At 51.0% G+C, this 17,348-nt stretch overlaps 1 protein-coding gene across 3 annotated transcripts in view; it reads right to left on the bottom strand.

The window, feature by feature from the left end:
• The window catches only part of Ctsb (cathepsin B), a 21,712-nt gene extending 6,412 nt beyond the window's left edge, over window positions 1-15,300 (bottom strand). The window contains exons 1-5 of one of the 3 annotated variants that reach the window (XM_060391299.1): window positions 15,150-15,300; window positions 4,599-4,749; window positions 4,025-4,110; window positions 2,438-2,552; window positions 1,628-1,746 (exon numbers count right to left, since the gene is read on the bottom strand). In XM_060391299.1, the coding sequence (XP_060247282.1) occupies window positions 1,628-1,746; window positions 2,438-2,552; window positions 4,025-4,110; window positions 4,599-4,724 (446 nt within the window). In that variant the 5' untranslated portion in view covers window positions 4,725-4,749; window positions 15,150-15,300. Of the gene's footprint in view, window positions 1-1,627; window positions 1,747-2,437; window positions 2,553-4,024; window positions 4,111-4,598; window positions 4,750-15,149 lie in introns of those variants that run through there. The other 2 variants (XM_060391300.1, XM_060391301.1) reach the window with 2 other exon arrangements.
• Window positions 15,301-17,348: the final 2,048 nt, after the last annotated feature.

The following is a 17,348-nucleotide window of genomic DNA, read 5'->3' as shown; positions in this document are numbered from 1 at the left end:
CGCCCGAGCATACACTGTCCTCACAGTGCACCCTCCCACAACCCAACATCCCATTCACCCCATCTCCACTGTCACTCCACCAGGGACCTAGCCAAGCCACTCCACCAGGGACCTAGCCAAGCTCCGCCTCCATCCATAAGGACACAAGGACTCTTTTTTTCAAATATCCAAATCAAACTGAGCTTCAACACTCCCCTCTTTCTGAAACAGTGGTTCTCAACTACAAAGGCACCCTCCATTACCTGTAGTCTGATTTCTTTCTTTCTTTCTTCCTTCCTTTCTTTTTCTATCTCTTCCTTCCCTCCTTCCCTCCTTCCCTCCCTCCCTCCCTCCCTCCCTCCCTCCCTCCCTCCCTCCCTCCCTCCCTCCTGTCTTTCTCTCTCTCTTTCTAAAGGAAGGTCTCTCTATGTAGTCCTGGCTGTCCTAGAACTCATTATGTACACCAGGCTGAGACCCTCCTGCTCTGCCTCCCAAGTGCTGAGACTGAAGGCATGCACCACCACACCCAGAGTACTTTGATTTCTGAGGTTTTATTATACCATCAACTAAGGTCCAAACACGTTAAGTGGAAATTTCCAGAACTGATTCCTCAGAATTGAACTGCACACTGTTCTGAGCAGCACAGTGAAATCTCACACCGCCTGGTCCATCGAGAATCGAACACCAAGCACCTCTGTCCAGAGAATCCACGCTGTATACGCTACTATCTCCAGTCAATTGAGAACCATCTTGGTTATCAAATCCACAGCTGCGACGCTGCGGTGTGGGTACAAGTAACCCTTGATAACCAATTAATTCTAACAGTGGTGATACTGGCACCTCAGACATGTCAAAGAGAAGCTGTAAGTGCCTTCTTCGTGTGAAAAGGCACAAGTTCTGAAAAACCAGAAAGTGAGGTTTCTGTGATCTACAGTAAAGATGACTCTTCTATTCCTTAAATTATGAAGAAGGGAGGGTTCACACGGTTTCCAGGCCACCTGTCGGACTCTAAAGAGTTAGAGCCACAGTGAATGTATGTTCAGCGGAGACGGAGACAGGACCATGAAGGCAACAGGCAAATACAGGGTTATGCCCTGGTTTAAGGCTTGGGTTGGGACTGTACTTAGGAGAATCCCTGGCAAAACAAGGTGTGGTGTCCTTCGCAGCTCCAATGCTCCTAGCCTACTGTGTGAGGCCCAGACACATTTCTTTTGAAACTCTCAGGGTTATCTGACCTGCACCACTGCTATAGACTACGGGCCCGATGACACTGGAGAGCACCTGAGTTACGGACTGAGTTTAATGTGACACCCCACCGCCTTAACACCACCTCCCCAATAGAGGTCTGCATCCTTATAGAGCAGACCAGTATATTTTCCTGAGTGGGGGATGGGAGTAGGAGATGGCGGGGGGGGGGACAGTGAGGATAAGAGCCAGACAGGGAACAGAAGGTAATCACAACGTTTGGAGACCACGTTCTGCCAGGACTCTGTCCCCACTGAGCTTAGGCCAATCTGGTTCTGAGAAGCTCAACAGCAGCAGCTACCACAGAGTCGTCTCAGCCATGGAAACAGATTTCTCCCGAGGCAGCCGTCGGTTACTCAGTACAGGTGGCTAGGGTCTCCAGGAACAGGTACCCAACGCTTACCCGTCCCCACACCGGCTACCACAGCAGGAAAGCAGGTCCTGAGCAGACACCTCCACGTTGACTCGGCCTTTGGTGTGGATGCAGATCCGGTCAGACATGGCTTCCGCTGCTCCGAATGCCTGTGTTAACAGTCAGAACTGCCTCAGAAGGAGCCCACCTTGCTGAAGCAGGGAGGGCCCTCGGCCTTCTGAATGCTTAGACCCTTTCAATGTCAGATGAGGCTCCTGGGCTCACACTTAGCATCAAAGAGATCAATGCAGCAGGCCTTCTGCCTGGGGACTTGGCTCATCTGGAGCAAACTCTGAGGTAGAGAGCAGATGGGAGCCAGCATGGGCACAAGAGGGCCACGAGGACTCAGTCTGACTGACCAGGCTCATCTGGAGGAGAGGAAAGGACTGTGTAGATGGGCAGCTGAGATGGCCGCCCAACACCAGGAATGTATTTAATGTCACTGGATTGAATACTTAGTTAAAAGGGTTGCATTTTCTGCCGTGCACATTTTGCCAGAGTTTAAAAAGCACGACAGCTGGCAGAACACTCATGAAGCCGTATTGGATCAGAGCTGCTGTATTTGCTGAGGGAAAGCAGCTTCACAGCTGGTGCACAAGACCCACTGCACGCCCATCATGATGCGTCCGCCACTCACTCTGTCCTTGCAGTAATTCCTGACTGCAAGGATCCTAAACCAGAGCAGTGGAAAGAAACGGACTTCAGACATCTCCCTCGCCTCGTCACACCTGGGCCCTCCCTAGATACACCATTCCCCATCCAGTTTTCTTCCAGAAGCCCTCCCCACCAGCATGGTCTTACCCAACAGGAGCCGCAGGAGCCCTGGTCTCTAATCTCTTTGATGGTCGGGCAGTCGGGCCACTGTTCCCGTGCATCGAAGGTTTCAGGTAGATTAATGCCCTCAGCGAACCCAACCCTGGGCAAAGGAAGGGCTGTTACAAATTACAGTTCCCTCCCTCACCCCTGAAGACTCAGTTAAGGGCAGCTGGCCCGAGACTGACCTGTAGCTCTTACAGAGGGGGTGAGACATAGGCAGGAGGCGTCATTTACCACTTCCTAGTGTGACTCAGCATTGTGTACATTTCTATACTTTTTTAATGGATACTGTCAACTATCCTACTGGTAGGATACAGGTAAGCCTTCCCCCCATCCCTTTTTCTTCTTTTTCCTCCTCCTCCTTTTTTTTAGATAGGGTCTGGCTACGTAGCCCAGGCTAGCCTGGAACTCTTCATCCTCCTACCACGACCAAGTCCTTAGTGAATGTTGGAATTACAAGCAATACCTCACCACATCCCATTCAAATAAGACTTAAATAACAATAATTCTTCATGTGTATTTTTAGGTTGGTGTAGTGGCTATACAGGGGGAACTATGATTCATCCTTTTCTGTTGGGTTGATTTATTTAGTGTAGAAGTGGTTTGCCTGTATGTATGTCTGCGCACTACATGCGTGCCTGGTGGCCTCAGAGGTCAGAAGGTATTAGATCCCCTGGAACTGGCATTACGGATGTGTTTGAGCCAGGAACTGAACCCAGATCCTCTGCGAGGGCAACCAGTGCTCTTAACCACTGAACCATCTTTCCGGTCCTGGGATTCGTTTTCTTTTATTTTTCCTTGAAGAGATACTTGGCAATGCCTAGATTAGACGTGCCTATCCTAGGTGTTAGGGCTGTCTATGGAAAGCATCCAGATTCTCTCATTAGCTCTGCAGAAGCAGCTGCCAGCTGAGCACCTGTGGGTGCGTCCTCAGTTTGATGCCTGGACTGGTGTCGGAGCAGGATGCAGAGCTGCGTGTCTGGCAGCAAGACCATGAGTTCAAGGCCACAGCAAAACCCTGAAGGGCACAGTGTGTCTGAGGATCCCACTGTGCGTCTATCATGAGAAGGGAGAGCCAGGCAGAGACATGCACTGGCCCTTTGCTCCTGTATGTATTGCGCCCTACTGACTCTAAAGTAATGCCTTCAGTCTTTTCCCACCTTTCTGATTTGGAATTTCTAAAATATTAAACTGTGCCTTGCCTTCAGCCGGACATGAGTTAGACGACACCATCGCCATTCTCGGACAGACATTCCTAATCCTTGCTAAGAACAATTTCCCCATGAAAATGTCCACTGCAGTTTTCCAGAAAAATCAACTATAAATGGCAGCTCCCATGGACTGTCCTTGAATTATTCAGAGCTGAGTGTAGCCAGACCTCAACTGCCAAGCCTGGGGCCTCATGTGAGGATGAGACAAGGTAGTAAATCCAGCATTTGAGGCCATCTCTGAAGAACACACCAAGGGAATTCAGAAAGGGCTTCCTCTACCTCTCCCTACACCCCAACACTAGCACTACTGCTCACAAGCCATGGCGTGGGAGCAGGGTCTCTTCCAGACGGTATCACTCACCTTTCTGGCAGCTTGGGTCCACCCAGGATGGTACCACACAGCCTCTTCAGATAGCTCATGTCAACATTGTAGAAGTTGCGTCCAGCCTGGAAGAGAGTCACACCAGGACAGTCACCCAGCCGCCGAGGGGCTTCAGAAGATGGAGATGTGTAGGTCAGGGGTCCTGACCAATTCAGGAAGTGAGGGGAATAGGCAGAGCGATTCAGGGTCAGGGCATAGCTCTCAGACTATCGCGTCTTCTCTAATTTGCTTTTAGCTATTAGCAGGAGAGCTGGCCCAGACCTGGAGGAAGTGATGGCAGGAAGTAATAAGAAACCACCTCATCTTCCGTGGTAGCTTCCCCAGGGCCCACCTCGTCTTCGAGCTCACATCCCTCCACACACCTCCACGGACAAGAGTTCACATATGTGCACTCCCATGCATGCAATGTGGAGACCAGAGGGGAGGCTGGGGTGGTCCAGGAGCTTCAAGTTCCAGAAAAGAATGGCCTATGGCCAGTTAGTCACCTCAGAAGCAGAGTGCACAGGGTGACCCAGAACAGGGACCCACAAAGACAGGAAATAGCACAGCCTACCTGCCACGTTGTGTTGTGTTTATTGACATAGTTGATCAGGTCATCCGACAGTTGGTGGAAGGAAGGACTGTTGTGGGCACTGGCCAGTGCCAGCAGGCAAGAGAGAGTGATCAAGGACCACCGCATTCTGGAAGCTGGATCCTGCACCTTCCTAGAAAGAACACAGGCAGCATCAGAACCACTTCCACATGAGGGTCCTGCTAGGGCCCCCTGGCTGCCTTTATGGCCCCACTGTGAATGAAGCCCGCTTTGATGTGACACTGTAGCACACACGACAGTATGCATGTCCCCTCGGGGCGACTTTTAAACCGTAGGTACCTGATGAACTAAGTTTGAGAGATTCTTTTTGGTATTCTAGAACTGTTAGCTCTAAGCTGAATGAATGGTGTAAACCCTACTCTGGGAAGTCTGAGGTGTTCAGAGTTCAGTTTAGGCCATGCAGCTACAACCTGCCTCAAAAAAAAAAAAAAAAAAGTCAATCTGTATGAATAAGTCCTAGGGAGAGCCAACGGGTGAGGAAACTGAAAGAAGTGATGTTCCCAAGCCTCACTTTAAAACATTTTCAATTTATTTTGTTTGTATGTATGTGTGGTTGTGACCATGTGCAGATGGAGGACAACCTCTGGTTCTTCCCTTCCACTTCAGGCTTGGGTCATCTCCCCAGCTCTGTGAGCTCCCTTCTTGGCAAGTTTCAAGCCAACACAAGCCGGGCTGGTGCCAGCTGCCGGGAACTAAAGAAGCACACTGACTACAGCAGGGGCACTAGGCTCCCAGGAGCCCCTCTGGTTTTTTTTCCTGCCAACCAAGGGCTTTGCTTCTGGCTCCTGAGAAAGAAAACTATTAATTACATCAATACCTTGGACCTTGGATCTTGCGAGCTGGCTCTGAGTCAGGAGACCAGTCGTTTCCAGCTCAACCCATGAGTCACACCCTCTTGGGCAAGCAGCTAAGGGCCAGGTCTTTCCTGGGTGCTGACATGTGGTTTGAGCCTCGTGGGAGCAACAATAGGGGTGGGTAGGCTGGGACCCTGTCCTGACTCTAGGGCTTACAGGAGCCAGCGCTCTCCATCAGGGTCAAAGGTTGAAAGGACATGGGGGGTGGGGGACACTGACTTATTCTCCCTGCCTGTTTCATGAGTGCTGGATCGCAGGCCTACAATTGTGTTGCAGGAAAACTAAAAACTGTCATTTAAGTTCGGGCAACAACGCTGTGTCCTTAGTATCAGAAGGACAGCAGCCTGGTGTGTGTGTGGTGGGTTCGAGGGAGGGGATCTGAACAACAGCTCGTCTGTAAGATCGTTGTGTATGAGCGGAAAGACTATTCTTGAAGCGCTCCAACGGGGGCCTTCTAGAAGACCACAATGTGTTATAAAATGCCCGGTGACACTGGCTCAGAAAAAGTTCTACTGAAACAAAAAAAGTAAGGCCACTCAAAACTCATTCTGGGTGTAGGAAGAGTGTGTGTGGGCCGGGGAAGGAGGAAGTGACACACTCCTGCAGATGTGCTTGCACAGCTGGCTGCCTGTTCTGGGAAAACAAGGAAGGCCAGCTCTTACACCTGGCTCCCTGACACCAAAAGTGCTACATGGAAGAGAGATCTCAGAACCGTGTAAGTCTGAGCTGGCTGTGTGCTTGTAATCCCAGGGCTCAGGAGGCCTGAGGCATGAGGAGCAAGGGCTCATGGCTAGCCTTGGCTACACTACAATACACAGAACAAAACAAGTGAAAAGCCCCCAAGCAAAGCTAACTCCCTGGAAAGCCTGAAACTGGCATAAACCATAACCTGTCAGGCATCACATTAAAATTAAAAGTCTTACGCTGGCAATACAGTTCTGCAGATAAAGGTGCTTGTTGCCAAGCCCAATGACCTGGGTCTCATCCCCTGTTTGAGGAAGGACAGGACTGACTCTCACAAGTTGTCCTCTGACCTCCACATGTACACACATAATAAATATTTGTGATAAAGACGGCAACCAAGACACATTGGAAAAATGGGGCTCCCACAAAAGCTTTGTGCCCGGATAAAACAAGACTCGAACATCAGAGGACTTGGGGCTGAGATGTAGCTGAGCAGTAGATGGTGGGCTTCGCATACACGAGGCTCTGGGTTCCAACCCCAGCACCACACACTCTCACAGCAGACACAAGAGCATGGTGGGAAAATGGATAGAGTGACTACAGAAAAAGTCTAGATGGCCAATGCGGATAGGAACATGGTTCAGCTTCAGGGAGGTACAGGTGAAATCGAGAAGCTGGCAGTCCCAGAGGCCAAAGGAGTTTGGTTCTTAGAGAGCGGAACCACAGAGAAGCCAGCCTAGACCTGCCAACGGAAACTGTATGCATGGGGTCAGCACTGGACACTTATCCAAACACATTTATCCCGTAGACAGTGACAAGAATGCCAGTGTCCACCAAACATCTTGCACGAACACAAGACCATAAATAAGACAAAGGTCCAGGGACATAGTAACTGTTATATCACTACAAATGGCTAGACAGTTCAAAACAGCCACGGAAAACAAACCTAGCTGAAGCAAACCACACTGCAGAAATGAAGTAAAACCACCCCAGACCCACAGTTAGGCAAGAAGACTGGGGGACACAGGGGCTGTGTCTACTAAGCAGGCAGGTCAGGCGCTCTGAGGACTCCTTTTTGGCCTTCTATGGCTATGACGCATCTAAGCGGCCACAAAGTTTCCTGTGTAGAGCGCCCGGGACTGAGTTAAACAGGTGGGTTTTAGGAGGTGGGGCTTGGTGGGAGGTCTTGGTGTATGACTCCCCCTCCTGTTTCCATTTGTCCTCTAGCTATGCAGGGGCTTCTTACCACAGGTATTTCTGCCAAGGCTCACACACACTATGTTATGTATAAGGGGCCCCAGAAAGAAGCCAAATCCATGCACTGCCTGGCCTTGAGCTATCAGCCTCCCAGACAGTGAGCTACATAAACCCCCTTTCTTTAGAGTGCCCAGCTTTGGGTATGTCATTATAATAGTGGAAAATGGGCGAACACACATACACACATCCACATATACTTTTAAACAAACATGTCCATGTATTTCAAAGAATCCTCGCTCCTCTCATCACCCCATTCCTCTAAGGCTGGGCCTTTGCTGTAGCTTTAATTGGCCTGGAACTTGCTACACAGACCAAGCCAGCCTTGAACTTACAGTAACTCTCTGGCTTCTGCCTTTTGAAGGCTGCGACCACAAGTGCACCCCAGCACACCCAGCAAGGAATCCACTGACAAACAACCACAGCCACGCAGACAACTAAAGACCTTTGAAAATAGCCCTTGAATAATTAGCCACCATTTTCTGCCACCAGGAAGGCTTCCTCCCCTACAGGCTTTCTATCCGACACACTTACTGTCTCCATTTCCAGTGACTCACAGGAAGCCTGTCTCACATGACCGTGTGTCACCATTGCATGGCCTCCAAACCACGCCATGAGGTAAATGTCTCCTTTTACTCTCAGCAGCACTTTCTCACTTGTACTTGACTTCTTAACCTTTTTGTGTGTTTTTGTGTGTATGCATGTTCAAGCGTATGCAAGTGCAAATAGATGTTTGGACCTCTGGAGACCAGGACAACAGGTGCTGTTGCTGATGCCAGCTTATTCCCAAACAGGGGCTGGACCTTACCAAATAGGCAGGGCTGGCTGCTGCCAGGGAGCCTGTCTCTGCCTCCCCAATGCTGGCATTAGAAGTGTGCACCAACATGCCTGGCTTTTTTTTTTTTTTAACATGGGTTCTGGGGATCACACAGGTCCTTGGGACCCAAACTCAGATCTTTGTGCAAGTTCTTTTTCAGCTAAGTCATCTCCTAAATCCTGAATCTGGATCTTTCCTCTAAGACAAGAGACACTGATGCAAAAAAACATTGATGTCTTTCCTCCAAGACAAGTGTCTGAGACAAGACATTGGAGTGTCCACTCCCTAGGGTGGGAGTCTGGATGAAGGAAGGGGCTGGTGAGTGTGCTAGGATCTCCTATGTTGAAAGACTGATACCTTTGGGTTCATACCATACTGTATGTTAGAGAATCAGAGTGTCCTGAGATGCCCCATAGGGACTTGGCATCTGTTGAGCTGTTAAATATAAGCCAAGCAGGGAGGCTCATTTCCATGGTAACTTGAAATTTTAAACAAGATGCCTTTGGTGTCTGTGGTGGCAAAGAACACAGGCCCTCTCATACCCCCCAAGGGTTCTCAGGTTCCAGAGTCTATAGCCCCTGGCCACTGAAGTTGCAGGCTACCTTCTGGGAAGCTCAGTTTCCACTGGAGCGTAACCCTTTACTCCTGGGCTTTATCCCCACCATCAGGTCTGCTGCAAACTCAGGTGCTGAGGCTTCAGCTGCTCAATAGCACCCACCCAATATCTAAGTCCACCTATAACAAGATGAATCCCTGGAAAAGTCTTCACCCCCAAGTCCCTAGATTCTCCACTCCTCCTCCAAGAGGTTGAGATGAGCATCGGAATCAAGAGGGGATTCACCTGGCCACCAGCCACTGTGGCTGCACGAGTGGCTGGGCTCCACTGGAGGCCTGACACCAACATCTGGATCTTGGTTCTGCTACTGTCACCCTTGGACACCGCCCCTCTCGGAGGCTCAGCTTCTGCACCTCCAACGGTGGCCATGAGCACCATGTTTCCAGGTGAGGAGAGGAGCAAAGGCAGCTAGAGAAACCCTGCATCAGTGCACACGGAGAGAAAAACAGCTGCTAGCTACAGCAGGCTCCATTCCTAATTCCGGTTTGCTTCAAACCCATTCTCAAAGCCTCCACTTGGCAGGAGTCTGAATTAACACAAGCTTCCGCCCTCAAGAAAATCCACAAGCCTTGTCAAAAGGCTTGAGACAATCGTCTGAAGTGTATGAAGCCTGCTGTTCCCACCTAGAGCGCCAGGAGCTGATTCCCTGAAGACACCAGTCTTCACACACACAGGCACTTTGGTGACACAGCTGATAGTGACAATGACAAGCTAAGCTGTCCGTAAACCTGTCAACCTATCACATGTTCCATGTCTTTGCCTGAAACAGAAACTGTCTTTTGTTTCCCCTAGTTTAGCAAGCACTTCCCTTTATTTCCCAATTCTGTGATTTGTATTTTTAGGTAACAGAAAGTCTTTATTTCACAAAAGAAGGGGGCTGGAACAGACAAGTGCATTCACCGCTAACCAGCCTTCTCTCCCAGGTGTTAAAGTACAGGGCAGCTGTGGGCACAATTTATTTCTAGCTCAAGCCAGCTGCTCCTGGGTTCCACTACCCAATTCCTTTTCAAACCTATATAGCAATCAATGTCTTCACCGTCCTGCTATCGCTGTCGCTCGCTCTACCCAACACTGTTACGTGCACAGAATGGCCGGTGGACTGGTGATCCCATCAACAGCAAAACCGTTCCCCAAAACTAGCTGAAGGCCCCTCCTCTGGCAAAGATAGCCCCTGGGACTCTAGAAGAAAACGGAACGAACATCCAAGGAGAAGCTGATGCCAGGGTGAAGGAAACAGGTAATGATACCTAAAAACACTGAAGGACCTCAGGCTTGACAAAGCAAGCTTTCTTGGGTCGCCAGGCAGTCTCAGGCGGACTAGCGACTAAATCTACATTCTGAAGTCTGAAAGGAGGCAGAACGTGTAGACCTGAAAGTCCCACAGGCCACCTGCCACGTCCTAGATAAGTGCACGCACACATCCTTCTCCCCCTGACACTGGTTCAAGGACCACGGGGCCAACCTCTCACATACCAGCTCCAAACTATCAGAAGCATGAAATGTTTTGCCCACAGCCACAAACTGTGACCGTGCATCACAGATGTGCAGAGGGGCTCTCCACCAGGAGGTGGGAAAAGAGGCTGGGAAGACCTGCTGGGGCCAGGACACTGCCCTTTATGAGCTTCTCTTCCATAAAAACAGACTTGCCTAGGCTTCGCCTGTCATTAAGGGTGCCTGCTCCTCAAGTTTTGACCACTTCAGTCCACCCACAGAACAAGACCGTGGGAGCTTCATTTCCTCTTGACTGGTTTGCCCAGTTGCTCCCAAAGCAGGGGCAGCTATAGCGGAAGCAGACGTCCTAATCTCAAAGGGGTGCAGAGCCGACCTGCAGGCCAGAGACTCCTCCTTTTGCTAAGTCTGAATCGCAGCTTTGATGTGGGCTTCGGATTTCACATGCCTGCCTCTGGTAGGACACTGTAAATTGATTCATGGCTTAAGAACAAAAAACATCTCATAAGAGCTGCCCACAGCTTCCATCTACCCTCGGCACATCTGGAGGGGAGGCTGGAGATGTAATTCAGCCGCAGAACACTCACCTGCTCAACTGGGATAATACCTCCATAAGATCAGACTGTGGGCAAGCCAACAGGGCAACTAGTGATTGATGGGGGAGGGCCTACCCACGGTACACGGAGCCATCCTTGGGTTCTATAGGAAAGCAGGCTGAGCAAGCCATGGGGAGCGAGCCAGTAAGCAGCACCCCTCCCACGGCCTCTATATCAGTTCCTGCTTCTAGGCTGCAGTCCTGTCTGAGCTCCTGTCCTGACTTTCTTCGATGATGGGACTACAAGGTGGAAGTATAAACCAAATAAGCCCTTTCTTTCCCAACTGGCTTGTGGTCACCGTGTTTCATCACAGCAACAGTGATCCCAACCTAGGACAGGCCTTCATTTAAGAGAGACACCATTTAATTGTTGGTAGGAGACAAGACAATTTGACTGGACAGTCCCTATTCCCAGAAACGTTTGTTCTTTAGCTTTGTTCCTCAGCTCCTCAAGACCCGTGCAGAGACGCTTCCGAGATGCGTGGGGTAAGTATATTCCCCAGCTCTGCTTCTAGAACACACACCACAGGGCAAGGCTTTTAAAGACCTTGGGATATAAAAGGAGATTAGTGTCCTATGCATCTCAGCTTGTTCCCTAATTCGACTGCAGGCTAAATTAAGCTCCAGGCTGCTCAGGCTGAGGCCCAGGCACACAATGTAAGCAAGCGGTAGAAACACTTTGTCTGTGAGCCGGGAACCTTCTCCTTTCTTGGGGTCCCAGGAAGTAGTAGTCCCTCTCAAGGCTTATGGAAGCGATAGACAGAGCTACTCTTGGGAAGTGCCTCCCTGTACCAAGCTAGGGACAACCAGCAGCAGGCAGAGCCACCAGACAACCTCTGGCACTGCTGACTTGACTCTATCGCTCTCTATGCACACAGCAGCCAACACGCAGAGCCCCGGGGTAATTACCTTTATCTTAAAAAGTATCCTAGTTTGAGACCAGGGCTATATTTCAGCTGGCAGAGTGCCTGCCTTAGCATCCTGGGTTCAGTCCCCAGCATCCACTAAACCAGAGGTAGTGAGTGGTAGATGCCTATAACACCAGCTCCCTGAAGAGGCAGCATAAGGAGCTCAATGCCATCCTTGGCTACCCTGTGAATGAGACCAGCCTAGAATCTAAGACTGTCTCAGAACACCCCCTGTCCCTACCAAGTATCCTATTTAGTGTAAAAAATTACGACCATCATACTACCTGTAATAAAGCCTTGTTTACTGATGTTTATTCTACTGTTTGATTATCAAAACAAAGCACAGCCCAAAACCCAGAAGGGGCCAGTAAGCTGAGAATGAGTGGCAGTCTGCCTGAATCCTGATACGGTTTGATAGACCTTTGACTGGCACAAGCTGGCCAGCACCATCTGCCTTGTGCAAGCTTAGAAGGACATGTGACCTCCTGCCTGGGCCAGATCAGCACAGGTCAGAGGGTCAGAGGGCAGCCAACTCTGCTCTGAGAGCAGATTCTCTAAGAGTTCTCTAGTCTTCTGTGGATGGCCCTTATCAGACTTACTCTCTTCCACGCAGCCTGCTGGGAAGGTGTAGTATCTTGGCCAGACTACAGAATTACCGACCCAGTAAAAACAGGCTAACAGCTGAGATCACAGGCCACAGGTCCTTCCCACGATTCAGCTTATATAAAAACGCCAGTTCTGGAAAGAGCCCTCCAAGTCTTGTAAAAGGCTTCTATTTCACAGGAGAGGAAAACTGAGGCATGAGAAGAGACCACAGAGTAGGTCCTGCATGGCTATAGCTGAGTAGGGATCTGTCACCTTCAGGAGATGGAATTCTAGGTCAAATTCCACCACTGCAATCCGAGTGACTGTAATCATGTCACAGATGTGCAGGTGATTTCACTTGGTCATAAAGTCCCCCCAATCTCACACACCTCCTAAATTCTAAAAATTAGAAACTAAGGCTTGGAGGACATGGTTCAGTGGGGGGAAGATATTACTGTGAAGTCTCCAGGACCTGGGATCAAATTCCTAATACCCAGGGAAATGCTATGAGGACTTGGTAGCCCGCATTTGTAATCCCAGCATTTGACAGAGAAAAGAGATTCCTGGGGCAAGCTGGCTAATCGATAGGCTCAGGCTCTAACTAGCCCTACCTCAGGAAGCGGACAGTGATCTCAGAAGCTGCCCTATCACGAGGGAGGGCTGAGGCAGGACTGTCCAGTTCACAGCCTGGCTGGATTATAAGTCAGCACCTGTCTCAAAAAACCCCCGAGAGGGATAGTGGAGGGAGGAGACCGGTTAAAGCTGGCTGGGTATCATTCAGTCCAGTGGCAGAGGGCATGATTAGCATGCCCAAGGCCGTGGGCTGGAACTCAGCCTGACAGGAGTTTCAGCATGCAGCAGACCTACACCCCAAGAACTTCCACCATGCTCAATGCAGGGAGGAATAGAAACTGTCAGCGAAGAAAACACTCCAGATCCAGCCCCTACTCCTTCTTAGGCAGCTCCTGGAGCGTGCCAAGACAATGGGAGCAGAGGTATGGGCGGTTGAACAAAGACAATACACACCTTTATACCCTCCCTTCATATCAGTCACACTGAAGTCCCTGGTTTCCTTTTTGACTCTCAAAAGTTCAATCGCACACAGCAAAACCTCACACACATCTAATATTTTCCTTACATCAGACCATCAAAAGTCATCGAACCTGAGACTTGACATCTTAAGGTTTCCACCCAGACTGTGTAAGGGCCTCAGCCTAGATGGCTGAATCAGCATCTCCAGGGAACCAGTTTCAACCTGGAGCTAAGAGCTTCTACCCTCCTCTGCCTGACTGGTCTGAAAACACTTGATCCAACACCAAGGGAAGTGCTAAGAAGCCTGTGAGGCCACCAGGGCCAGGGAAGCACAAACGTGAGCCCACCCCCCAGCTCCATGGAGTCCCTGTAGGCCTGGGACACGTGTCTTTAAAGGGGCAGAGGTCATCTTCCTCCAGGCTGCCTTCTTTCAAGCATGCCTGCTTTCTGGAAGAAAGGAGGGTTGGGAGGCGAAACAGTTTCACCCTATAGGCAGACTGTCCTGGAATTCATTATGTAGCCCAGACTGGTTCCCAATGCACGGAGATCCTCCCGCCTCAGCCTTCCAAGTGCTGTGATTAACTGAATCAGGTATGCCTCTGGGAGCTCTGGAGTTTTAGGTCACCATGGCCAGAACCTATGGGAAGCAATTCTCCCTTGAAGGGCCGTGAGGGGAAATGGGAGCACCTTTCACCAAGGTTCTGCATCTGCAGGCTGAAAACGAACAGACCTCGGCAGCAGTCCCTCCCAGAGGAGACCCACCTGGGGAAAAAGTCTTCTCGAGACACCAAAAGGTGTTAGGCCTCCCTTTGAACCCCACAATCTCTCTCTCTTCCCAACAGGTGAGGGGATCTGGTCAGGTGGAGGAAAGGTGTCGTGTCGGTGGGCGCTGGTCTTTTAATTCAGGCCCCTAGGGGACCAAGTCAAATTCACCTGGTCCGCACGCCTGATGCCCCACCCCACCTCTTGGATGTTACCCCCTCAGGGCCAGCAGGGCCCTTACTGAAGGAAGGCTGTCCTGTATGTCTCCCTACACACACCCCCACCACCACATTTCCATTATCTCGGTCATCCGCCTCCAGAAAAAGGGAGCGCAGCCCCTATCCTCTACTCCGTTCTGCTTGTCTTCCTGTTTCTCGGTTTCTCTTCGGGCAGGTTCCACGACAGACACCCACTGCTAGGTTCCTGTTTTCAATAGAACCGGTCTTTTAAGGTACCAGGCACTGCGTGGGTTTGTGTGTGGAAAGTTCCCGGGGCAGACTCTTTAGAATAAGCCACAAACTTGATACAGGTCGATACTCGCCCCAACACCCCTGAGACCCGGAGCCTGCGGGCTGGAAGGAAAGCCAGGGCCGAACCCTTCCCTGCAGGCTCCTCCCTCGGAGCTCCCCGAAGTCCCCAGCTCCGCCCTTGGAGTGCGCCAAGGCCGCCGGAGGGAAGCCGAGCCGCGCGGGATCACCATGCCCGGCCCGAGACCTTGAAGGCCCAGAGCTCTGTCAGTCTGCAGGAGCCTAGGTCTCCTCTCCAAGAGGATCGCGACCCGCCACGGTGCGGAGCATCTAGGGCCGCGAGGAACCGCGCCTGCGCCCTGGGCAGGCGAGGGGCCTGTCACCGCCGCCCGCGCGTGGCCCGCTCCCCCCGGCTCCCCCATCCCCATCCCCCGGCCCCTAGCCAAGGTGACTTCCGCCGCGGAGCCACTGCGCCCCAAGCACACTCACCAAGCGCAGCGCGACAGCCTAGGCCCGCTGCCGCCGAGCCGAATCGAGCCGCTGCGGGCCTCTCGGGTGCACCCCTAAGTACCCGCGCAGCTCCGCCCGCCGCTGTGATGGCTGGTCACGTGACTCGCCGGCCCCACCCCTTCGTCTCGGGACTCCGGCACCGCGGACTCCCGCTCTCTCCAGCCCGCACAGAGATGCTCTCGGGGACCTGTGGAGGAGCCCTGCGCCGGGAAGGTGTAACATCGCCTACTGCATTCCTCGGGAAGGCCCCGCACGATCGGCGACCTGGAAATGGCTGTCGTCCCAGTGGAGCCTCCTGGCCTCAAATTCTGAAGCTCAGACCATCGTGGCTTAATGCTTGGGCTTAGACCAAGGAAGACAATCAAAACTAGAACTGGGCTGGGGTTGTAGCCCAGTGGTAGAGCTCTTGCCCATCAAGCCCAAGGCCTGGGTTCAATCCCCAAATGAAAGAAAGGGAGGGAGGGAGGGAAAAGGGAAGGAAGGAAAAGAAAAGAAAAGGAAAAAGAAAGAAAAATAATAATAAAAACCTGCTTGAACTTCTTTCCAAGGCATGTTATGAGATCCGGAACTCCCATCTCCTGCTTGGTAGGCTTGCCAGTAAAGAAATTGGCTGACTTAGTTGGTCTGACAGAACATAGGATTCCCCCACCCCCCACCTCAGGTCTCCTTCAAGCACCCTCAGATCTCTCCAAGCCTTAGGAATGGCCCCATGACTGCGTGGTATTTTTTAGCCAGGCCTGCGACCATTATAGGAAAGCTATGGGTCTAGTAGATTCCAGGGCTCTGCCGGTAGGCTCCAAATTAAGGGCAGGAGTGGAGGTACCGTTACTGAACCCCAGTTGAGTGAAATGCCCTGAGGAACTCAGGAAACGTTTGGGAAAGGTAGGTCCAAGGCAAGCTGCGCGCCACTAACAGGTGGTAACTGGCTAGTCATTTTAGAGTAAAAAAACACAAAAAAATGGCCAGTCTTTCTTGGCTAAAAGCCAAAAAACATCCTCCGGCATGTCCAGAGCCTTGTCCTTGGCAGGGGCTAGAGATATTTGAAGCATCTACACCAAAAAGTGTCTCTGGTTTTGCCATGGCCAGAGGCTGCCAGGAAGTGGGTCTTTTCTGAAAGCCATACTGAGCATGTGACCCAATCTGCAATGATCTCAACACCTGGAATGAAACTGGACGGACCAGCTCATCCTCCTTTCTTCCTCCATTCACTAAAGGCCATTAACTCCCAGACAGTGGGAGCTTGACTCCCGTTCCCACTTCCTCCCGGAACCTCTCCTGTTGGCCTGTTTGTTTTATTATTTTATCTGGGTTATCTCTACCACCCTTCTCCACCACAACCCCCTCCAACACTAGGTAGGAAAGACAGAAGGTTAGAGGGGAAAGGGAGCATTGAGATCTTTTTAGACTAATTCCTGCTGGTTGGGGACATAGAGTGCCTTGAGGCAAGTCCAGTCTTCATCTTGTCAGGGTATTTCAACTTCTTCATCTCTTTTCTCTCGGCCACTTGACAGAGCAGCAGGAAGAACAATCCTGCCTCTTCGCTGGGTGCCCTGGCCTTTTCATACCCTCTCTGGAGTCCCCAGAGTTAAACTATCTTCAGCTGGCAACATCACGCCCCTGCCAGAGCCCGCACCAGGCAAATCGTCTGCTGCTGTGGACAATCTGAAGCAGCCAATATCCCACGCCTGGGGTTAAAACAAAAACATGTTTACATAATCGGGTCTTTTAAGACGCCAAAATTCTCACTGCACCCTCCGGCTACTCAGGAGCTCTGCCTTCTTACTCTCTCTTCAGCTCCTTACAACACTCCCCCCTGACCCCTCCCTGCCAAAAATCCCTCACCTTCTGTGGTCCATAAATTTCATCCTTCAAAATTCATAAATTTTGAGACAACTCAAAAGCTTCTGGCTTGGGGTGACCTTGACGGAGCTGAAAAGAGCTTTGTTTTAAAATGTTAAGGCATGTCCATATTACTGCCTGCTCTGCTCGCCCCAGCCCGTCCTGAGAGCTGAGGATTCCAGACTGCAAGCCAGTGTTTTGATAGGTCATCCACTACGTGGCACAGGTGGGAGGACACACAGACTGTAGTAAATATTTCCTCTATAGCACCTCAGATGTGCCAAGGGCTATATGTGTGTTATCGTAGTGTGTTAATCAAGGAGTTACTTTTGAAGCCAA

Source organism: Meriones unguiculatus, chromosome 9 (assembly GCF_030254825.1).
Source record: "Meriones unguiculatus strain TT.TT164.6M chromosome 9, Bangor_MerUng_6.1, whole genome shotgun sequence".
NCBI lineage: Eukaryota > Metazoa > Chordata > Mammalia > Rodentia > Muridae > Meriones > Meriones unguiculatus.
This window is presented reverse-complemented; position numbering and strand designations above follow the sequence as displayed.